Genomic DNA, 26,119 nt, shown 5'->3' with positions numbered 1-26,119 from the left:
GGATGATCTTCGTGATTTCTATTCTTTCAACCAACAAACTTAAGAAACTCTCGATTAGCTATCAATATGCTGATCCAAACCTATAGTACATTAATAGTAAGGGAAAAAAACTAGCCTGTGGATGGGCTAAGTTTATTTGTTCTTATTTTCTTTTTATTAATTTTAATATTTTTAAATTTATTTTTTACATAATCCAAAAACCTTGCTCTAGAGATCAAACATGAAACTTTCTCAAACCACATCATGACCCTGATAAGCAGCGCTGCTGTCTCACACCAGTGAAATTCACAAACATCCATACCTGTAGTGGGATTTGAAACCCCCAACCTATTGGTTTGAAAGTGGAGATTCTATCTACTTGGCCAACCTGTGTGTGTTTACATGTGATTTTATATATCTCTCACACATGAGAGGTTACAATATCTATAACCCAACACTGCTGTGTGTATGGGGGGAGGGAGGGGCAAGTGATTAGGAAGAAAGAAGAAATATGTTAATGTTTCTTGAAGAGAAGCTGCTTATATCACTAAAAACCAATTTTTTTATAGGTTTGGAACTTTTAGTCCTCATTACATTTTTATTCCAAATGCCTAAGCTATTCAAGATAACAATCTTGTAGCTACCTTTCATTAAAATCTCAACCTTTACTTTTTTGGCTGCTTAAAAGCTTCAACAGCTGTCTACAAACTATCAGCTCAGTGAAAAATGACTTTGAAAAAAATTGAACAGTAAGAAAATATGGTTTTGGCTTTTCCATGCACAAGTGACAGTTATACTTTCTAGCTTCTTGCTAAAACAATTACTGCAACTTTTCTAACCATGCTTCCATCTCTTTTGCATCCAGATAGTTCTACTGAAGTGTTACCTAAGATGAAAGCCAACTGATTTTTGACTTTTTTCCAACTCCTACATTGATGATATGAAATATCTTTCTTTGATTTGTAGCCAGAAAGAGATCAGTAAGATCATGACCAACCTAGATATCAAAAAATCTTCTAATTCCAAAAGTGTCTTCCATTGTTCTGAAAGTTGGCATTTCAGAACCAACTCCTACAGTCTCCATTCTACATTCAACCTATTCCTAAAAAAGGAGACAAATCTTTACTATCCTTTAGTTCTTTTCTATTGTAATGGAAAACTCCATCATCATTCAACATCTGTACTACCTGGAAATTTCTCAAAGCATGGTCACGAGTAACAGATTACCACTCAAACAAAGGAGATTTTCTTATATATGTCAATCAACTCACCCAATTGTGGACAAATTATTATTATTATTATTTATTGGCTCATCCAGGGAGTTTAAGGTCTCACTAAAGGAGGATGGGGAGGGGGGGGGTCCCTTTCTAGGTTATACAAAGCCCAAATACCTATCATTTGTCTTTTTCTCCTTGAATTCAAGATGCAATCACAACATCCAGCAGCAGTAGCCAATTCTACACACAAATATCACATGTCATGAGAACCTGGAACTCACATGCTTCCCCACCTGCCATGAACTGCAAAATTTCACTTGTGTCTATACTGTAAAATTCCATTATCAACTTGTATGTTTCTATCATATCTCTTCCTTCTATTTCTTATACTTTGAAGACCATATTCCCTCACTCTCATTATATGCCTAATCACGTAAGCTAGATATTATCTTTTGATTACCCACTAGTGGAATTTTGTTAACTGTCTCTCCATCTTCAGAGTCAAGGCAATCATATCTAAACATAACAGATCAGATATGATCTTGCCTTGTAAAGTGGTTCTTATTCCTACAAATTAGTGTTGTTTTCTTCAGTGTTACAGTTATCTAATGTGATGACTTTACAACCTCAGTAATGTACCCTCTAACCTAACTATCTACCTAACTTCTCCAAGTCTCTAGGTTTATTGACAACCTGCAAATTCTCATTCTCACTTTGTCTGCAACGTCTTCAGTCCAAAATGCATTACAATACACTTAGCAAACACAGACCTAACATTCATTATCATTTGTCATTAGGGGCTAAATGCAATGTATATAAGAATTGTTTATAAGAATTATATGACTTCTAATGTAGAGAAAGCTGAGATTGACAGATTATGCTAGCAGAAGCGAGTAACTATATGATCTCTTAAAAGTGAACATAATTCACAGAATTAAATACACATTTGAGATAGTTTAAAGAATCTGCACAGATAACTGTCAAAAATTCAATGTCATACAAAGATGTTAATATCTTGAACTTCTTGATCGCACTCTTGTTAAAATGGGAAATTGTGGAATCACCACCTTTAGGTCTTCATTATACAGGACAGTGCTGCAAAATCTTGGTAACCTCTATCATGCTGGACATTAGTGCTTTATTTCCCTTTACTACTGTTTGACAGCATCTGTGTGACCAACGTCAAGAGTTTAAATAAAAATTTCCTCTTTATTACACTGTGCTGTTTTTTTGTGATTCATTTATCATCCAACTAAATGAAATGAAGCAACCAATCAAGCACCGATGACCATGCTCTTTTATCATGTAATTATCCTACTTGACTTTATTCCCTCAATAGTAGATCCACTAGTAGTAACTATACCAAGGCTGTTACCTTTCAGAACATTCAAGTAATTGTTTTACTTAAAATTTCCTATATCAGAAATTTGAATGAATGTTTTTCAATAATTTCACTTTTGTATTTATGTTGTTTTTATTCATTTGATATAAAAATGGATTTCAACATGGTGAAAAATTATATCTACTTTAAATGTGACAGCCTAGTTGGATGAGAGGTTAGCATACTCACTCTCCTGCTAACAAACTGTAGTCTTGAATTTTGCTGTAAGCATGGATGTTTGTGAATTTCTTTAGGTGAGAGATGAATTTTGTTCTTCAGTTTGAGATCAATGCGAGTCCTGCTTCCTGTTGGACAGAAATAGCTTAAAAAAAAAAAAATCCATGTTTGGTCTCTAAAGCTATTCTGGATTATGTAAAAAAAAAAAAATAGATTATTATTATTCAGATATCTCCATAAAGTCAGAAGACTCATCATGGGAGACCATCACCACTACCTTTATACATAGTACCTATCATACCTCTCCTTAAACTCATTCACTGTCAGGGCACTCAACTAATTCTGGCAGTTCAATACACTCACTCACCACTCTCCATGTAAAAAATCATCTTAGTATGCACACCCTTACCAACCATGCTCTTACAAAACTTTCAAGGGTGAGCTGTAGTTCTCTGTCATCAGATATTGAAAAGTTTCCTTTGTTAATCTTCTATCAAATATTCTATCAACTAAACTTTACAACCAAGCACACACCTTTAACTTATCCTCATAGGGAGCATTCCACAGGCCTCTCACCAGCCTGGTCACTCGTCTCTGAATCCTCTTCACCCCTGAGATCAAAGAGGTATAATAACCTCCCTATCTTCCTTGTTGGTGTGTTTATCAACATTCAAGTAATCATTGGAGCTATTTTACCAACTTTTGCAATATGCCCTTTGAACTTAAACTCTCTATCCACCATTACCCCCTAAGTCCCCAGCCTCATTAATTTCCTACAATCCACTACTATCAATGTGATACACAGTGTGTAATCTTTTCAACGCAAAGTGCATAACTTTACATTTGAATTTACAATTACTATCCTTCACCTACAATACCAATTTCTATAAAATCATCCTGCATGAGATCTACATTACCTTATATCTACTATTGCTCTCCCCAGTTTTGCATCATCAGCAAACAACTGAATCCCCCCCCCTTAAAATATTTCACTATATCATTAATACACAAAAAGTAGTGGCCCTGTACAGAACCCTGCAGCACTCCACTAGTTACCCTCATTTTTCTCTACCTCATACTACTCTCCAGAATCTGTCAGTCACCCTCCTATTCATGCTACCAGCTTCATATCCATTCCCATTTGCTCTAACTTTTGTAATAGTTTTCCATGCAGTATTCTGTCTAATGTCTTTGCAAAGTCCAACAGTATCATGGTGCAGCCATTTCCCTTATCCAATTCTGCTGTCACTATTATAAAATGCAAGTAAATTAATAAGGCAGGATGTGCCTTTTACAAATTCATGCTGTCCACCATATAGTATCATAATCCTATCCACTGCTAGATTTTATGTTTAACTAACTTTTCCAATACTTTAACCATCACTCCAGATATACTAATTGGTCTGTAATTTGCTTCTGTCTTCCACTTTATGTAATGGAACTATCTTATCCTGTTTCCGTAATCCAATTTCTTCCTTGGAACCTTTAATGCCAAGAGAGAGACTAAACAACTTCATCAGAGGCACTGCCAATTCTCTTGCACATTTATGTAGCACACACGATAACATGCCATCTAGTCCCACTGATATTTTTCAATATGCTGAGCACCTCTTGTTCATCTTCCTCAATTCTGACATCAGCCTGCCACTTAGATGATATACTTTTGCAAAGTGATCATTCAGAAACTCAACTATTTCTTTTACTTCTGTCATCGTAATTAAAGTCATCTTTTCATAGTCATTCTTTTTTCTTAATTGGATATATAATGAAAAAACTACTTTGGATTTACTTTGGTCTGCTTAGCCAATTTTTTTCTCATAATATGATTTCACCTTTCTTACCATACTGGTCACTCTTCTTGCTTGCACTTTATACTGCTCATCAGTATGCTGATCACCTTTTCTTCATATTCCCTCTACAGTGTTTTATTTTTTTGCAGATCTTGCTTTATATCTCTACTCATCCACACTTGGCTTATCCTACTGACCAATGGGTATGCAAGTCTTATACTGTTTCTCTCAAATAGAAATATTACAAAAAAAAAAAAAAAAAAACCTCAGTCCATCCACAACAGGCATTAAAGGTCTGCAATAATTTATGAGTGAAAGTCACATAAAAAAATGTCAGATCAGCATCAGATATTACTAATATCTGGAAATTTATATTTTTCTGATTTTTATTTTTCAAATCCATGTAATGGGACAAGATGTTATACATTTATTGAAAAAAAAAACAAATCGGAACTAGCAGACACTGAACACAAAGTACTAAGGCAATGTAGTGAAATGGTATACATCAATTACAATTTCAATGCCAGGAACATTCAAAGAGTCATCCAAAATGTTAAAAAAATCAACATCAGTGCAACAAGAAACAAGGCGTGATCCTACATCAGATCTACACATCTTCTATTAAAAACCTGGCAATGCAGACCTTGAATACTCCTATCATGTTGCTAACCACCAGAATTCAACATGAATGCTTTTTACTGTTAGTCTTTTTCAAATATTATGTGCTAATGTTGTTAATGGTAAGCTGCTCCCCTGGAAATGAAAAGAGATTTTAAAACTGAAATGGACAGGACATATTGCATGGATAAAAAGTGATAGATGGACAATCACTCAGTGGCATCCATATGAAGGAAGATGAATGCCAGAATGACATTTATCTTCCAGAGAGAAGATGAAAGGATGACCTTGAGATGACTGAAATAAGTTGGCATTGGAAAGCGTTCAACAGAGAAAGATAGAAACAAATGGGTGGTGGGTGATATAACCAAAAATGGTTATAAAAAGGGCTTAGAAGAAGAAGAGATGAAAAGAAATGGAATATTGTTAATGTTATTTGTTTGTCACAAAATTCAGTTTGATAATTCATCCTCCTCTCCCCCAAAAAAGAAATGCAACTATGAATGGGGACGTTAGGGGCGCGCTAATGGTAGGACTACGTTTGAAGAACTGCAAAAGATAAGTTATTTAGTTTTAAAAAAAATAGCATTATCAGTTAATAATTGTGCTAGAATTATAGTATATTGTGGAGTTAATCTGTTTAGCATAAAAAGTTTGTTTTAACTGGTGTTAAATTAGCATTTTGATAAGATACATAGGTAGCATAGCACATGGCACCAACGAGAAGAAAGGCAATGGCGTCCAAATTTTCTGAGTGGCTGGAGTTTGGTTTGATAAGGATAGTGGTGGGAAAGTGTGCTGAAAGTGTCAGGAATGCAAGAATTTGAAGTGTGTTGGAGGTGGCGAGATTAATGTAATAGATGAAAGCCATAATGTGATAGAAAATAGTGATATGATAGAAATTTGCGATGTAGTGACAGATAGCATTGAGAGCAGTGTTGAGGGTGAGAGTGAAAGTAAAAGTACAGAGCATGAGAATGGTTGGAGTGATAAAAAAAATGAAGAGTTAGTTGCAATGAGGGAGATCACATGGTTGCACGAAGTGATACATAGGGCGAAGCGGCAACTGGAGCGATTACAAAATTGTTTACCGAGTGCATCAGCTAATGGAAAGATGCGAATGTGTGATAAGAAAAACGAGAGCATGATCGGGAGTGAAAGGCAAATGAAGGAGCGAATGTTGTACGGTGATTCACTAGTAAGAGGTGTAATAGATGAGAGTTTGATAAAATCGTACTTATCGGGTGCAAAAATTAAGGATGTAAGTGAGGCTATTAGAGCGCAAAAGCAGAGGGTGAAAGAAATGATAGTAGTGGCAGGAATGAATGATTTAAAAGGTGAAAAATTTGCTATGAGAGATGACCTGAAGGAATTACTAGAGGTAGCAAAAGAAAAGAGTGAGAGAGTTAAGATAGTGAGTCTGTTGCCGCAGTATGACAGAGAGGAGTTGAGGAGGACCATAATTGCAAATGACTTTATGCACAGGTTATGCAGGAGGAGTAGTGTGGAGTTTGTGGACGTGTGGAGTGAGTTTGATGGGCGAAAGGATGTATACAAGATGAATGGTTTGCATCTGAATGGATTTGGTGTGCAGAGACTGGAAAAAGTTGTTGAGTGAAGTGAAAGTGGATGTACAGAATCAGGAAAACTAGAGCGGAAACTAGATTAAAAACTTCCTCTCCCCCTCATAAACTATTATGAGGGGGAGAGGAAGGGGATATGCAGATATACTCAACTGCCTCAATGAGGCAGTTGAGTGTAAGAATGTGTATAATATGCCTGAGCTGATACGAAGGACAACCAATCACAATGGAATAGTTAGTATAAGACATCAAGATAGGAGTGGGACTAACAGGCTTCTGCACTTCATGTATACCAATGTCAGGAGTATTAGGAACAAGAAGGAAGAATTTTTGGCCTTGATTGGCTCTTTCTGGCCACAGGTTATTGGCATTAGTGAGACATGGCTGACAGAATATGATATAGCTAGTGGGATAGAATGTGAAGGGTATAGTATGTTCAGGAGGGACAGAGAGAAAAGAATGGGGGAGGAGTGTTATTGATGATAGCTGATGAACTGCAGCCAAGGAGAATTGAAGTTGAACTGCAGGATAGTGAAGAGAGCACATTTGAGGCTATTTGGTGTGATATTGAGACTAGTGGAACAAAATATACAGTCGGGTGCAACTATAGACCAGGTGATGGAATTGATGGTGGAGATACTATGCATAGACAAATAGATGCAATGAGTGGAAGGAGGGTAATTATTATGAGGGATTTCAACTATGGTAACAGTGATTGGAAGGAATTGGATTTTATGCAGTATTAAGGGATAACTACCTGAGACAGCATGTAATGGTGTAAAATCGTATATAGAAGGATTTTTATACAAAAATGCCTTATATATAGCAATTTTACTGGAAAAAGAAAATCCATACAAAGTAATTGTGGTTAATCAGCAAAATTTGTTATGTTTAGTAACATGGAAGTAAATTTTTATTAATTGTTAAATAATGTAACTGCCAAAATTTTGTAAAGAACAAAGAAAGTTGAGTATAAATTAAAAAGTACAAAGGAAAGTTCCAAACAGATCAACTTATGACCTTAGGCAATTACTATGGCAAAGGTCAAGTATGTACGGGGGTTTCCTGCCTTAACACAATGACGAAAAAGGTGGTGGGTGCAGACCCAGGAAATACCCAAAGGATTAAAATCGGTAGCGGTTCCAAGGTCGAAGGAAGAGAATAAAAAGGGGACGGATCAAGAGCGAAAGAACGCTCCTTTTCCCGCAGGTAGTAAGAAAGCTCTTTCTTGTTGGTGGCGTGTGGTGCTTAGGCGCACACTTTTTGGTTTTATCATCGCTTTTACCCAGAAGTTGTTCTGGCTCTCGATTCCAGCCCTAGACGCAAGGAATTCCAGTGTGTCTCGAGAACTTAAGGGCGCAGATCCACATCATGCCAACAGACATCCGGAAGTAATAGAAGGCTTGATTATGCAGTAACGATGGTCAGTTCTGAAATTCCAGCCACCATGTTTTCTAAAGGTTTCTGTTGATGAAATATCTTTGATATTGTAATAGGTGCCCGGTAGTGAGCTATAATGGAAGGCAAAAGAAGGATCTACAATTGCAGACTATATGACCAAGTAAGGCCTTGTATTAGAAATTTCTAGAAGTGAAATGTGTGGAAGAGATTGCTATTGTATTGAAAATTTTAGAGTTAAGATCATTAATAAGGACTCTAGGTCATGAGTTTAATTTTGTGAAAATACCTGCTGAGTTATGTGTGTTAAGATAGAGTTAGCATATGTGAAGGTTTAGAGTGCATGATATAATTTAATGTCTGAGTTAAAAATATGATGTAGCATGCACAAATCCGTTTTAGTGTATGAATAATTTATTGGAATAATTAGTGCATTAGTCAATTTGTTTAAAGAAGAATTGTGAAGCTAGGTTGATTAATTTGAATCCAAGCTAATATTGGAGAAAAGTATAGAGCCTGAGAGATATTTTGATTTTAGTATTGACCCTTTTGTACTTTTTTTCAAATAGAATGAATAAATTGTTTTGTTTAACAAATAATTTGCTGCATACCAATGCACTGCTCATAAAAATCGAACCTATATGATATAAGGGTTATGATCTAGTTTGCCACGACTATAGAATAGAAATTACGTTGCTTGATAGAGTGTTGAGAGTTAGAAGTATTTCTGTGCTAAGGGAAGTGTTTTTTCTTTAGGAAGGATATTTAAATCTTATCTACGACTCTTGATGGCGCAGTCGAAATAAAAATATAAATTTTCAGGAGTTAATATTGAAGAAATATGCTTGCTGTTATAATGAAGGAATTTGGCTCTAACCCGATGCAAGTTCCCAAGGTATAAAATTACGAACATGTGAATAGCATAGATACAATCTTGAAAAAAGGGGGAGGGTCAAAAGGTTAAGAATAAGAATTAAATATAAGTAACTAGATCAAACAATGGATTAAGAGCTCGGAATACGTCTGTTTAAGATAAAGTTAAGACAAGTAAAGCAAAATATTGAGAAAAAGTTGGAATAAATAAAACAATTGTAAATAAATTTTACAATGGTGCAGACAACAAATAGGATTTAAAATAATATATACTCACTAAGATTTAATATAAGATCTTATATAAACGACTTATTTATACAATGGAATATACTAGGGGTTCGAGAGTGCTTGACCTAGTAATTACATATGAGAATTTGACTGTAATGAATATGACCACGTTGCCACCAATTGGTGAGAGTGATCATAAGGTCATGACTTGGGAGGTGGCTAAATGTGTGTAATTTTCAATTAAGAAAGTGTACATGTAAAATTACCGGGCTGGCAAGTATGACAAGCTTAGGAGATTGCTTGGTTCAGTGCCATGGCATGTAAAACTGCAAGGGCTGGAGGATGATAGTGCATGGGAAGTGGTAAAGGACCGTTTGAAGGAGGTAATGGCTGACTGTATACCTAAAGTCCGGATAGTAAATCAAGTAGGGGTTAAATGGATGAATAACACCATTAAGCTTGAGCTGTAAAAAAAGAAACAACTGTGGAGGGAATTTAAGGAGAAAGGTGACCTGCAGGCACACAAACAGTATAAAGCACAGGCCAGAAGGGTAAGAAAAGCTTTTGCTTTTCTTACCACGAGTGTGGTAAGAAAAGCAAAAGCGGATTATGAAAGGAAATTAGCTACGCAAGCTAAAGAGAATCCCCAACAGTTTTTTCGATATGATGCAAGTAAAAGAAAAAATGTATAGGCAGAATGATTTTAAGGAATGCCGATGGTAGGGAGGTAACTGAATTAGTTGATATAGTGGAATTACTGAGCGAGCACTTTGCAAGAGTATATCATCCAGGTGATGATATTGCAGGAATGAAGGAATCAACAGCTTATACGGGAATTGAGGTGAATAGTATATTACAAAACCTTAATGTGAATACATCTGTAGGATTGGATGGTATACCAGCTCGGGTCTTACGTGAAGCGGCAAAAGAATTGTCAGTGCCCTTAAACATTTTGTTTAATTTGAGTCTCAGGTCTGGGTTAGTCCCAAGGGGGTGGAAAGAGGGGAAAATAGTACCACTGCTTAAAGGAGGTTCCAAGACTGCTGTTGCAAATTACCGACCAATCAGCATATCAGGGTCATTGTCAAAGTATTGGAGTAAGTAGTCAAGAAAAAAATACAGGAATGGATAGATGATAATGGGATACTGTATGGGGGGTAGCATGGTTTTGTGAAGGGTAGATCGTGCCTCAGTAACTTGCTCACGTTTTATAACACAGTGACGGCTGAACTGGATAAGGGTAATGGGTTTACAGTGATACTGCTGGACCTTGCTAAAACCTTTGACAGGATACCACATGGAATTCTAATCAGTAAACTGCAGCATATGGGGATGGATATAAGGTTGGTGAGATGGAGAGATAAGAGAGAGTAGTTTATTCAGGAGTAGAGTCCAAAAGATGGCCTGTGACTAGTGGTGTGCCGCAGGGTTCTGTTCTTGGACCACTACTGTTCAATTTGTTCATTAATGATATAGGAAGTGATCTGAGAGGAACTATTCATTTGTTTGCTGATGATGCAAAGTTGGGTAGAGCAACAATACTGAATGCACATGATGTCAAAATTTTGCAGGATGATTTGGATAGATTGGAGGACTGTGCTAAGGAAAATGGATGTCAATTTAATGTGACAAAGTGTAAGGTTATGCATTTTGGGGTGAAAAGATTAGCAGCAGTATACCACATTAGTGGAACTGTACTCCAGGAGATTGAAGAGGCCAGGGATTTGGGAGTGTTGGTGGATAGGGAGTTGAAGTTTAGGGGGCACATTGCAAAAGTGGCTAAATCAGCTCATGAAATCACTTGGTTATTGAAGAATACCTTGACAAGCAGAGGTAATGAGGTAAGCAAGTTATTGTTCCTCTGTATCGAGCCTTGATAAGACCCCATCTTGACTACTGTGCCCAGATCTGGGCACCTAGGTTTCTTCTTGATGGGGAGGAGGTGGAGAGGATCCAGAGGCGAGTGACCAAGATGATAGCAGGTCTATAGAATGAACCTTATGAGAAGAGGTTGAGGATTTGTGGGTTGCAGAAATTGGTTGATAGGCAGAAAAGGGGTGATATGATTGAGACATTGAAATTACTGAAAGGTTTCGATAAGATTAATTCAGAGGATTTTTTCAGAACAGGTCAGGTGGTGGGAGGACTAGGGGCCATCCATGGAAACTGGGCAAGAGTGTGGTTAGCAAAAGTGTTAGAAGTTAGTTTTTTACTTGGAGAGTGGTGAATGAGTGGAATAAGTTGCCTGAGTCTGTTGTGGGTGCCATGACTGTAAATGAGTTCAAGGCAAAGTATGATAAATAGCTGAATAGTTGTTCTTGACATGATATTTAGGGCCTCCCTCAATGAGTCTAAGGACTCCTTGGAGTTGCCTGTAATAATAATAAGTTATATGAAACTAGTAGAGCGGCTAAATAAAAAAAAAAAAATTGTTCTATCAATTTCCATGTGGAATTAATATTGGATTTAAAACAGTAACATGTTTACTATCCACAGAAGTGTCAGAAGCAAAAGTTAATTTAGAATGAAAAGGACTATCACTTAAGCATATTAGGACAAAATTACCATATAAATACCTTATTAGGACAACTCTTCCCCCTCTCCTTCTCACTGATGATTGTATTTTCATTGATAATAAAAAAAACATTCATATATTGAATTTGGCCATTAACATCAAAAACTATAAAATTATTAGAAAAAAATTATTGTATACATTCAATTTATATGGATGTCTGCTTACAATTAGACAACAACCTATATGCTGTTTAAAGAACTGTGTCTTTACTAGTTTTTAGTAAGTTGAGTAACTAGCTCTATTCTGGGATGCACATATGAACACAATTTAACCAATCCAGTTACGTGTTCTGCTGATCATGAAGGATTATCAAACCTCACAATGGATATAATTGATGGCTTAGACTTTGCATCCATGTTATTTCAACCCTATTATATATTTTATGTTTCTGTCAATATACAAATATATCATGTCGAGTAAGGTAGTTTAAAGTCTTAAGTGTTTAATTCTTGAGTTAAGTGACTATCACTTAAGATGTTCAGGACATCGAAGATAAATACATATTCAAAAGACATATGTATTAAAATAAATTAAATCATGATGCTTACCAATAATAGTGTATTTATCAGAAGACATTTTAAGTTCCTCATCATTTTTTAACCAAGACACTTTAGGAGCAGGAACACCAGTCACATGACATTCCATCTGGGCTAATTCACCAGGTGCTCTAGATTGTAACTTTGGTACAACATGTACTTCAGGAATTGCTGCAAAAAAAAAAAAAAAAAAAAAAAAAAAAAAATCAATAAGCAGTAGTAAATAATAATTATGATACATGATGTTAGATCATTTTATTATATCATGCTATTTCAAGATTTCTTCACAAAAGAAAGTCTTTCTTATCAAAGAGTTTACTGCGCACTACTGAAAAATAATTTGTTGCCTTTATTTTCACACTTTCCATTTCTGAAATCAGTAAGTATGTCTATAATGTTCTATTTTTATTTGGGTATTTCAAAGATAGTATTAAAATTTCATACTTTCATTTTTCAAACTAGCACTTAAGGGTTGTCTAATTAATACACAAGTAATGAATTGGAAATTTGTCATCTGTACTGATTTTGTCACTACTGACAATCATTACTTAACATGTCTATGCTAAGTAATAATATACAGTGTACTCCAATACAGGTATCCCTTGATCAACATGATTAATCAATCCCTTGATGTTACCGTGTATATCAAAATTGCATTAATCAAATATAATAATCAATGGTAAAAATTACAATTCGTCCATGATCGATTACTGTATTAATAATTCATTTAATAGGCTCTTTTAGGAAAGATAAAAAATGAATGCAAAGTAAATGTTTAATAAATGCTTGTACCAAATTAGTAACTGCAATTTTTTTATCAGAAAAAGTTATCAAGATTGTTTGAACAATCTTAGTTTTTTTTTTCTTATCAGCATAAATTCTACGATAGCAAGCACTCTCTAGACCTCGGCAAACAAACATTCTTCAATTAACATCTGGATCCATATTGCAACAGCTAGAAGACACCTGCTCCCAAGTGTCTTCTAGCTGGTTCATAAATGTTTTCAACTGCATGTTTAATGTTAAAATTTTTCCAAAATTCTCGGATAATCACATTTTCTCCCGTTGTTGTTTCTACTGTTATATTTTGTATATTTGTATTTTATTTTAATATTTTTATTATTATTTTATTATTATGTTTATTACTTTACTTTTTTTCTCTATGTGTTTCCCCTCTTACTTTGTTATTTTCGTGGTTGCTTGAGCTTGTACAAATTGTCTATATGCTCCAATCTCTAACTCACTTATAATACTATTAGTTGACTTTATTCCTTTCGTAATCTACTTAGTTTTACTCCCTCACTTCAAGGCCGTAAAGTATAGTCTCACATGTGCTAGTATCGTAGACTGAGAAAAAGCCTCTGGCTCGGACCAAATCCTTGATCTACATTGCTATAATTCAAATGTATTAATCCTTAAAAATTTATTTTTGTTAGCGACTGTACTATTAAGGAATGTGTAAAAGAATTTTCTATCTTTCCATTACATACAAGAGAATATTTTAGCTAAGCACGTGGAATAACTCTTAAATCAATTCTATCTCAAGCAACTTCGAATTTCTCAGTTGTGGCTGTTACTTAGGTCACACAGGTTCGATTCGTTTTTATGAGACAGTGCAGTGGATAACAAAGATCAGGCAAGCTATTAACAAAATCAAACAAGTTTATTTTAACTTAGTTTATATACAATGGTAAATCAGACATATCAATTGACAAATTCTCCACACATTCATTAAAACAATTCACTTAAAGCATTAGACCAGGGGTCGCCAAACCTCTTTAAACGTCAACCCCTTCAAGAGTTTCTTGACTTTTTATCGACCCCCTCTATTTTACTATTACGTAGTTTTAATATTACCTAATATGTATGTTGATGAATTTCAGAACATTAACACTCACTTGTATGTCGATGTGCAAAAATGAAACTGGGATTGAATACGTGTAAGTATAAGTAAATAAGCAACCGCGCATGTGTTGCAATCTCCCTCCTACCACGCCGACCGGGCAGGAACCACATACATCCGTTTATTGGTAAATACGTCATTTTGGCCTACTCGATTGGCCTTCGTAACTATTTTCATTACCTTGCTCCATCTTATAGGTCCTATTCATGTCACTGTTCCCACGATTCACTCTTAATTGCATTGTCAATCAGGATGGAGGTAATCCAAGTTAACCGAATTAAATATTATCTGTACAATGATGTCTTATATTTTTCTATTGACTCCCAATCGACCCCTAACAATATTATATCGATCCCTGAGGGCCGATATTGACCACTTTGGCGACCACTGCATTAGACAATGAAATTATTTACACTCAACTTATTAAACACATGGATGGATACACGTTCTAAACATTATGTAACACAAGCATTATTCAAGATTACAATATTCTATATTACACATTCAAACTGACCTTCGGCTTTCTGATCTCTTCAACACATTATGCCATTAGTTAAATAGAATTAACACTATCGTCTATACACACAATTTAGGCTATCAACATAAAGCAATCTACTTACAAGGTCTCTATATCATGTACAGTCCTGAATCCAAAAGGGTTAAGGGTGAATTCCACTCGCTCCTTCCTTTTTCTTGCACAACGGCTGTGATCGGGCATTATCTGGTGGTTGTCATCTTGCAGATACCTTCCTTGTAACTTTAATGCATTTTTTTGTCAATGTTAGGAACTTCATCGGCTGCTACAAATCAGCACACATATGGATCAGTACAATCGTCGATGAATTTCACGGAATGATATCTGGTAATACTGCCAGCAAACTCCCCACAATCTCCAAAAATAATTGCTCGTTGGATCATGACTCTTCCCGTCCTCAAAAAGCTTGCCACCAGAACAAAAAATAAGAGCCTTTCATCCCTCAATCTCCGCCTTTTATATCATATTCAAAAAAACTTCCCAGATTTACTGGAAGCGCCCTTATCACCCTGCTTACGCAAGGTTTTAGCAGCAAAACTCATAATCCGGTGACCTTTGAGACTGTTGTTGACCTTCAGTTTTTTTCAGCCTAATCCTGTCTGAACTTTTTAGTTATAACTGAATTCTATTCAGTTAGTCTAACATTATATTACAAATTAGTACATTACATTAGGTTATATACACTCTTAACTATATGTATTTTAATGGCCCATGTAAAATCGATATAGGTGAAAAATAAATATTTTTCACCACAAGAGATTTTCACTACTGCCTTTGAAAATGTCTATTTTAAGAAAATAGGCTTTGAGAGTTGCAATGAAGCAAATGTCCATGGGTTGTAGCAATGATATCATATTTGGTGGAAAAAATAAAACTTTCACATCCTCACACAGATCATTAAGAGAATTTGGATGACCAGGTGCGTTATCTAAAAGCAAAAGAGCTTTGAAATCTAAGTTATTTCTCTTGCAATAAGCTTCAACTGCTGGATCAACATAAAAATAAGACTTAAACCAATCTTCAAATAGGCTTCACCCACCAAATTACAGGTAAAGAGTTCTTGTTACATCCTTTTAAATGTCTATCAAACTGGGTTATCAGTTTGATAGACAAGCAGCTGCTTCAATTTAAAATCTCCACTAGCATTCCCTCCAAGCTCAAAAGTTAAGCGATCTTTCGATACTTTATAGCCAGGCTGCATTGCTTCTTTTTTTGATATAAAAGTTCTCCAATAGAGAACTTTTTCCAATAGAGGCCAATTTCATCTATACTGAAAATCTAGCGGTAATCGTAATAATTTTCTTTGATAATTTTCTGAAGCTCAGCAGGAAATGTAGATGCAGCATCTTCATTGGCATTTGCAGCTTCACCTGTTATTTTCACATTCTTTAGTCTAGCCCTAGATTTAAAATTTTCAAGCCAGCCTTTGCTAGTTGTGAAGTTTGAATTGTCTTCTTTATATTTAGTCTCTTTAAGTCCTGAAAAGAGGCTTAGAGATTTGGCGGTGATATTAGAAGCACTAACTGGAATTCTTTTTTGATTGCAGTCTTCCAGCCAAATAATCAACAGATCTTCCATTTCAACTATTATAGCACTTTGGTTACATGTGTGCATTGCATACTTGTAGATGTAGATGCAACTTTACCTTGCTCGCAATACTCATCAGCTTTGGATAAAATAGTCTGTATTGCAGGAAAGACATCATCATGCTCACAACTTTCTTTCTCTCGACCAGGAAACACTCCTTGAGGCTTGCATGTTTTGCCATGGTAAATTTAAAGGTGCATTAATTAAAACTCTTGCCACGTATATAAAAGGATTGTCACAATTAATTTTGCTGTGTTAAGCAAGGGATACCTGTACAATGAAATTAACTTGTTTCATGAGGTCATTTGTTACATAAAATTTTGATCAAAAAATTTCGAATAGAATTTCAGACAGAATTCATTTTAACCCACCAGACTCCAGATATTTGCACACCGAACGTACTTTTAGCAAAATTTATAACTTAAAAAAAATACGATATAGCAATTTACAATATTATAAAATTAATTGAATAAAGTACAACACATTAAATAATTAATAATTTAAAAAAATTATACCAGTACACTGTACAGTATTATAAGAGGTCACTTAAAACACGCATAATGCAGCTTCCGATGAGTAATAATGAACAATAACATCTACAAAAGTAAATCCAAAATTACTAAATTTACTGAGCACAAATTTCTGGATGTTCATTGTGCAAAAGCAAGCAGAAAGAAAATACCTAAATTCATAGAAAGAAAGACCAGCCATGGCACAATGCCATGACTGGTCTTTCTTTGTCAACATTGTACATCATGGCTGACATGATGTACAATATTGTGACTGTTAATCTATCATCTGAGCTAGTCAAGATGTTTTTGTGCAAAATCATTTTATTGTTATAAAGACAAATTTCATTTGATGAACTGAAAAACAATACAGAAGTTAATTCATAGTTGGAAATTCATAGTCTGAAGTAATCATTATGGCAAGGCCCAGCGTACAAATAATAGGAACAAATGTTAATCGAAGGGGGGGGGGGAGTAGAAATACTGAAAGATAGAGGTGAAGCAATTCAGACTTGTGGATATGATGTCTTAATACTGAAATCGATGATGAATTTTAATCAAATTCTTGCATCTTAACTGAAAAATGAAATGCAGTAAGAAGATATAAAAATTTTTTCGCTTAAGTGATATAGCTCATAAGGCTCTGGCTAGGGATCCTGAAAAATTAGGGCTAATTTAAGAGACCCAAACAACAAGGGGGGGGGGGGGCAATGGAGCACGCGAGCCACACCTGCCTTGGAAAGGTATAAGTATGGCCTGGTGATGCATATAACAGGGTGGGTGGGTGGGAAATGGAGTCCTCAAAACATATTTAGAATGGAGCAGGTAACCAATGGATTATGTGGATGTACAAGGTTTTATCTTCTGCACTGCAAACAAAATATAGGCACAGGATGTAAATTATTGTTTGATCATTAAATAATTGTCTAATTTGTCATTATTGGTACTATCTAGTCATTATTAATCATAGTTTCTTTATTTTTGCCTATGTTGTTAAGTGTGTGCACGTGTCAATGATAAGGTATACTTAATGAGAAAGCAATGAAAGCAGGCTTCTCATATCCAAAGATCAAGGATGCTACTGAAGGGAGAAGTGAAAGAGTTTATTGTTTTGGCCAGCACAAATTTTATAAAAGTGAGAATATACAATGAGAAAGACTATGAAAGAGTTGTAAGAAGTCAAAATAAAGGGTGAGAAAGTAAAGACTGAGCATATAATAGGAGAATTTAGAATAAGGACCATGATCCAATGAGAAGGAGAAAAGGACACATGGCAAAATGGAAATAGATTTATACAGTTACTACAGGATAATTACCCGAACAGCATGGGATGGAGAGGGGGAGTTGAGTGTGTGAACACTAAGACAGACAAACCTACAGTTTGTCAGTCTCAGTTCTCACATTAGTAACTACAAAGCTGGTGATTATGAGAAACTAGGGTGGCAGCTTGGGGAAGTGTTATGATTTAAGAAGTTACAAGGAATGAATGTCAGTAGTGCATGGGAAGTGGTCAGGGATTGTTTGAGAAGCAGTATCAGAGTGCATACCCAGGTCAGAAGGATAAACCAAGTAGGGATTAAGTGGATGAGTAGCAATATAAAGCAGGAACTGCAAAAAAAGAAAGCATTGTGGAAGAAATATAAACAAAAAAGGTGATCAGCATGCTTGTGAGCAATACAAAGCGCAGGCAAGAAAGGTGACTGGTATGGTAAGGAAGGCTAAATCAGATCGTGAGATCTAATTTAGCCTTCATATAGAGGGCTATAATTTTTTTTCCCCTATGTAGCAACAGAATGATTTTAGAAGGATAACTTTACCCAGTGCTAATGAAAGAAAAGTAACAGAAACAGAAGAAATAATTGGGCTACCAAGTGATCACTTTGCAAAGGTGTATCATCTAAGTAAAGATTTTACAGTTACTAATGTGAGAACTGAGATAGACAAACTGTGGGTACTCAGCATATTGAAAATATCAATGTGAATACAGCAATGGGACTGGATGATATGTCAGCCCATGTGCTACACGAATGTGAAAGAAAACTGGTAGAATCTCTGATGAAGTTGTTCAATCTATCTCAGCTCTGGCAGGGTTCTAAGGGAGCGGAAAAGAGTAAGATAGTTATATTACATAAAGATGGCACCAAGATAGAAGTACCGTATTTCCCCAAAAATAAGACCTAACCGAAAAATAAGCCCTAGCATGATTTTTCAGGATGCTCATAATATAAGCTCTACCCCAAAAAATAAGCCCCAGTTAAGATCGTCAGCCAGACAAATCGCATTTAGTAGACGCATTTAGTACATCCGTTGTAACACACGACGGACGTATTGAATTATAAAATAATAATATTAATATATAATTAAATATAAATAAATAATATTATGGACATCAATATTTAAAATAAATGACAATATAAATTATAATTAAGTATTTGTAAATACCTAAGTGGGCACCTTCGGACGAGAGGTAAACGCCTATGTAAACAGATGAACTAGAAACTTATTGCCGAATGACCAATCAGAGTACACAACGCACGAATAACGTGCGCACTTGATAACGAACAGACGTGGTTGTGTCTAATATGAATCTTCATAATTCAATATGTTGTAATGGATGTACTTAATGCACTCGTGTGAAATAAAGAAATGTTTTTTGAATTTTGGTGCCTGCAATTTTTCGTCGCTTTTGTGTGGACCATCATTCTTAACTGTCATCATTTTTGTTCCCACTCCTGTCTTGTAAGTCTTCAATTAACACTTGATTTAATGGTAGATTTAAAGGGAATAATATTTTGACCCCCAGACAAGATGAGTGCAAAAAGAAAGACCAATTCCATCGAGTACAAGAAAGGAATCGTGGAGGACTTCCGGGGCAAGAATCTTATGGCTTTCTGCAAAGAGAAGAAGTGGATCTCCGAATGGGCGTAAAATGGCAAGCAAAGTACGATAGTCTCAGTCAACAGGTGGATGAGGAAAATGCTAAAAGGCGTAAGTGTAGATCAGGTCGGCAACCATTATTTCCTGAGCTGGAAGACATCATCTGTGAATGGGTTGCTGACAGGAGAGCAAAGGCTTTGGTTGTGAGAAGGGCTGATAATCAAGCATTTGCTCTTTCAATGGCACCAGAGTTAGAAATATTCCCAGAAGAATTCAAAGCATCACAACACTGGCTGGATGGCTTCCTTCAGCGATATGAAATGTCTCTAAGAAGATCGACAACATTCAAGCTGGAAGATATTCAAGTTTTTAAACGTGCATTTGCATTCAAGTTCTTTGTTGATGGCATCGACTTTTCTAAATACCAACTCTCCAACATGATTGCTATGGATGAAACAGCAGTGTTTATGGGCCAAGGATCTCAAAAGGCAATTGATCAGAGGGTGCCTCATCAATCTACAGTCCCTCCACTGGTTAGGAAAGTGCATGTGTTACCTGTATTTTGACAATTCGTCTGGATGGAAAGAAAGCCCCACCTCTAATCATCACTAAAGGCAAGAAAGATAAGATTGAACGTGTTTCAAGCATTTATGTTCTTGAAACCGAAAAAGCCTGGTGCACACAAACAGTTATAAGGAAGTGGATCGATTTAATGTTGCCACTTGTTTTGTGAGATGGCCAAAGAGGTCTGCTAGTCTGGGATTCAGCCAGCACTCACTGCGCTAAAGACATGAAGAACTTCCTTGCAGAGAGAAGAATAGATCAAATAATGATTCCTGCAGGAATGGCTGCCTATCTCCAGACTCTTGATATTGCAATAAAGAAGCCATTCAAGGACCATTTGCGCATGGAAATCAATGACTACATTGAAAATAGAATGGAGAGAAATCAGTGTGGAAACTTGGTGAAGCCTAGCCTGCAAGAGGTCGTGACTTGAGTGGAGAATTCATGGGATAAAATCACTGACAGCTGTGTTGCAAATGCACTACGCGCAGACTACATGGACAAGAAGTGCTCATTAAAGGAGAGTTCTATTGCTGGACTTAAGAGATTGGGGCCAATGGTTCTACAGGAAATGGAGTCACAAGAAATTCAGGCCGGAATTTGGGGTTTGGAGAGTTATAACGATGTTCCAGAAGATGACATGACTGTATTTGAATAAATGTAGATTTTTGTACGTGAATAAATGTAGACTGTTGTACATGAAAAAATAAGACATTTCCTAAAATAAGCCCTAATGCGTCTTTTGGAGCAAAAATTAATATAAGACCCAGTCATATTTTCGGGGAAATACGGTAGTAAATTACAGACCAATTAGTATATCTGAAGTGGTGGTGGCTGAAATATTGAAAAAGTTGTTCAATCAAAATTTTTTTTGATTGAACAACTCCAATAACTTTTTTCAAAAATTGAAAAAAAAAGGTTGTTGGTTAAAGGTAAAATTCAGGAATGGATGAATAGGAATATAATACTCTATAGTAAACAGCACTGGAGTTGTTCAATCAAAATTTTTTTTGATTGAACAACTCCAATAACTTTTTTCAAAAATTGAAAAAAAGGTTGTTGGTTAAAGGTAAAATTCAGGAATGGATGAATAGGAATATAATACTCTATAGTAAACAGCACGAATTTGTAAAAGGCAGGTCCTACCTTATAAATTTACTCACATTCTCACATTTTATAATAAACTGAACTATGGAATCAGATAAAGGAAACGGTTACACCAATGTACTGGTGGATTTTACAAAGGCATTTAACACAATACTGCTTGGAAAAACTATTACATAAGTTGGAACAAATTGGAATGGATATGAGGCTGGTGGTATGGATTGAAGATGACTGACAGACAGACAGAGGGTGGTGTATGGTGGAGTGGAATCAGGGCAAGTGAGGGTGACTAGTGCAGTGTCCAACAGATCCATACTAATACCTCTACTCCTTAATTTGTATATTAATGATATAGGGGAAGATTTAAAAAGATCCAGTTGTTTGCTAACAATGTAAAACTGAGGATGGCTATAGTTTTGATAAAGATGATGTACACTGGTGTCCAAATCTAAAACCTAAGGATGAACACCATTTCTGAAGATTACAACTGCAAATTCAGACAAATCAGTTCATGGTAATTTGTATAACTAATGATTTCAAGTAGAAAGCGGGTGACACATTCAGATTTTAAAATCATGTGCAAAGGAGTCACATGGTAGCATTCAACAGGATAAAAGGCAAAAAGCTGCGCTAAGTGAACTGTGTTTCAAGGAAGCTCTTTTCGTGAAGGAATAATTGCAAACTTGGTTGTCTTATGTCTCAGAGATTACAACTGCATCATCTAGATGATTTTTCATAGGGAAGAATTACTGCAAAGCTTGAAGAAGGCTGCAGAATTACTGATATTGCCAGAGAGTTTGGAATCTCACATAGTATTCAAGCTCTGGGTAGCATTTCAAACCAAATGGAATGTGTTCCAGACGTTGGCTAAGAGATTGCCCTCGCTCTACCAAGAGGCACGAAGACAGATTTTTGTTATAACAGCAAAACAAAATCGACATGCCACAGCAGGTTAGCTTGCAAGTTGGCTCCATTCAAGCACAGGTATGGATTGAAGATGACTGACAGATATCTGTTGAATTTTTGAAATTCAACAGTCTGTTGAATTTTTTCTATAAGGAGAGATTATAAGTGCATGGGTCGCAGAATTTAGTTCACAGGAAAGGGGATATGATAAAAACTTATAAGTTACTAAAGGGATTCTATAAATTTGAATTCTATAAGATTGGCACAAAAGAAATTTTTCAATACATGAGTAATAAGCAGAGAACAAGGAGTCACTTCTGGAAGTTATGTGAGAGTGCAGTCAGTGTGTGGAGACTAAGTTCTTTGCTTGGAGTGGTGAATGAGTGGAATGTATTGTCACAGGCAATTGTGAGTGCCCTGAGAGTGAATATGTTTAAGGAGAGGTGAGAGTCACATTCTACATTCCTTCTGTACATCCCTTAAGGTACATAACAGGAACTAAATGAGAATGATCATATCCAAAACTTAAGGGATGCACAGAAGAAATGTAGCACTACCACATCCCTTAAGGACTGTGACAGTACAGCAATCCCTCGATTAGTGCGACTAATGCGTTCTTTAAAACAGGCATATTAATTGAAAACGCACTAATCGAATACGATAACCTATGGGGAAAAAAAAGGTATAATTCGTTCCTCAAATTTCTTTTTTGAACCTTAATTGTTTTATAAAAGAAGTAAGGTATGTCTCAGGGCCTAGTTAAAGGAAAACCATGAAGCTGAAAGACAATAAAACATATTCAGAATATAAATTTTATTATTCTACTTCTTAACAAAGAATTGAGCCAACTTAGTTTGGCGGGCATTTTGTTTCTTTTTTTCATACAACCAACGGCATTGTCCTATTGCCGCTTCTACTCTTCTGCAAATTTTACTGCTTCTCTCTTCATCAGGGTCAGCCTCAAAGCATTGCTGCTTAAAAACTTCGACTGTACAAAATATATTTGCAAATGATTTTTGTGAAATCTCTTTTAGCTGACTATAAGTGGTTAATTTTCTTCATATTCTTCAGGACCTTGGAATCACTCAATTCTTCAGAATGAGATTTAATTAACTCTTGGACGTTATCATTGAAGAGGAGAAAGAAATGAAGGACGTATGAATTGGTCGCCAACATGCGAAATCACGTGCTTTATAGATAAAATTTCCCAACTGTTATACAAGCAAAAAAGTTACCACTTTAAAAACTACAATCATCATAAAAGAGAAGTTAATTTTCCGACATGTAATAATAAACAACTCATCCCAGAAGACAGATTGATTACCCTATTATCGGAATGGATTCTCCTTTTTGTGACATGCGCAGAAGTGTCACAGGGTCTCAAAACTGTGGGCGTACTATAGCAGACCACATAAATTTTGGCGGTAAAAATTTCAAACATAGTATACATAGTGTGCATGGAAGTAGTGTAGTATGCCATTAAAAATAACTTTGTAAAATGTTTTAAATCAGTAACTAAATTATTTCATTCTGGTGAGTGATTTTTTAAAATAGTTAGCCATAAAAATGTATAGATAGAAAATTTTTAAAATCTGTAACATTTATTTTTAAGATGTATATAGGCACACTAATCGAATTTTAGAGGCGCACTAATCGAATTTGGGTATAAAAAAAAAATGACTCACTAATCGGGGGAGCATTAATCGAGGGATTACTGTATTATATCTCTTAAGGGATGCGATAGTACTACATGATAAATTTCATACTATTTCTTCAGCTTAGAGTTTGCAGTAGATAGAGCGTTTCAATCTTTGGATCTTCCAGTAGCACTTCAAACCTCAAGATATTGTGCATTGACACAAATGGTAAACCATCTGTTTCTGGTGTGAAAACTAAGTCATCAGATGCAAGCATTTATGATGTCAACAAATTTCATCTAACTGAACATGAAACAATCCTATTAGATATTTGAATTTATCTACATAATAATCTGAACTGTTTGGATTTCATCTTCAACAATGAAACTTATCAGTTCCAGAAACCAAAAATATCTGTTTTCATAAATGAAAAAAATCCTAGCTTCATATTTTGAGAAAAGGAATAGAATTGGCCATTGTTGTGAGACATGGTGTTTCTAATGTGAAAAAAAAAATGATCCACATGAGATTGGTATTGAAAGATTGATGCTTGTTTGTGGACTCTCGAAAATGCTTAAAAGAAGTTTTGCTACTTAATAGTAACAAGAAGCTGCCTATACCTCTCATTTGTACAATAAGTATGAAGGAAATTTTTGCAAATATGTATAAGGAGATAGAAAAATAAGATACAGGAATTAACACTGGAATATTTGCAGCAATTTAAACAAAGAGGATTTACAAAACATTACTACTTTTCATGCATGTATGACAGTACAAAAACATTTCAATAAGGTTCCTCATGTCATAGACAGGAATCGAACCCAGGTCTTTCCTTATGACTATCAATTAGCTAAAAATCTGGGAGAGCAGTCATTTTAAGATCAAATTAATACTTGTAAAACTTTTCTTTCACCAACAATAGATGGCAACAACATACAACACAAAGAACTTTAGTTCTTTGTGTTGTATGTTATCATTTTAAACTGTTCCCACTATTAACTAATTGTTGTTGTTTGCATACTATGACAAACTGTTTATGCTGTAGAGATGCCAGGTATAAATCAGCAAAATATTTGCAACTAAATAACTAAAATAAACATTTATTTAATTCATTTATCACTAAGTTACAAGCTGCTGCATGTATGTTATTTATTTTCTTATTTCCTTGTGTTGTGAATTAAACCACAAAAAAAAAAATCAAAGATGCCGGCCTGGTTGGCCGAGTGGTCAGCATATCCGCTCTCCAGCCAAAAGGCTGCGGATTCAAATCCTGCCGTGGGCATGTATGTTTATGATTGTCTGTGAAAGTATTAGTGGTGGTAGTCGGCAGTAGATGGTATTGGTGTTAAATGATGAAGGTTGGTGGAGTAGTGAGATAAAGAGTTGTAGAGTAGATGCCTTCCCTCGATGAGTCTTTGGACTCACTGGAGGTGTGATGTAATAATAATAATAATGTCTATAATGAATCTAACAGATACTGTTCACTGTGAACATATACAAAAAAGATTTTTATACAACTGTTATAACAGTTATACATGTTTAACAATTCCTAAACACAACAGACTGCAGAATCTTTAGGCATCAATACCATGTCCATGACAGAATATTCATAAAATTAAATGACATACATCATTAAAATGTGTCCTAACAAAAAAACTTACTTTGCACATGTAACACATGAGTCTGGGTAATATCTCTGTTACGTTGAGCATGACATGTGTAGTTACCAGCATGGACAAGTTGGACATTAGTCAAATACAAAGAACCATCCACAAATACCTGAAATATCAAAGTCAAGTTAGAAATTGTAGTGTCATGTTGCAAATTACTCAAGATTAACTTATTTATAATTTAAAGTTTAAAAAAAAAATATGTTTATATATAATTCAAACAATGTATATGCAAATTAATATATTTTAGAGTATTTTGATTTTCTTTGACTTAGCATATTTCTCTTAATATTTACAACCTCAACTTCATTTTTTAAATTTAAGAGTTATGCATTTTTGAAAACTATTTTACAGAGAATGAGACAAATGACCATAAAAATATTTAGTCAGAAAAATATTTAGGTTCCATCCATATATAAGTTCAGAGAAAAAGAATGAGTTATAAAAATATTCCAACATATTGGATAATATG

The 26,119-nt window shown here is 35.3% G+C and overlaps 1 protein-coding gene across 2 annotated transcripts in view; it reads right to left on the bottom strand.

Annotated features, from left to right (window-relative positions):
• The window catches only part of LOC150099257 (follistatin-related protein 5-like), a 503,787-nt gene that overhangs the window by 80,436 nt on the left and 397,232 nt on the right, over positions 1-26,119 (bottom strand). For both annotated transcript variants that reach the window (XM_090403821.1, XM_090403822.1), the window contains exons 8-9: positions 25,639-25,756; positions 12,368-12,526 (exon numbers count right to left, since the gene is read on the bottom strand). In XM_090403821.1, the coding sequence (XP_090259947.1) occupies positions 12,368-12,526; positions 25,639-25,756 (277 nt within the window). The remainder of the gene's footprint in view (positions 1-12,367; positions 12,527-25,638; positions 25,757-26,119) is intronic.

This window comes from Typopeltis vanoorti, chromosome 14, assembly GCF_054136105.1.
Source record: "Typopeltis vanoorti isolate ZY-2024b chromosome 14, IOZ_Tvanoo_1.0, whole genome shotgun sequence".
NCBI lineage: Eukaryota > Metazoa > Arthropoda > Arachnida > Uropygi > Thelyphonidae > Typopeltis > Typopeltis vanoorti.
The sequence above is the reverse complement of the archived record's forward strand: the minus strand, read 5'-3'. Positions and strand labels throughout refer to the sequence as shown.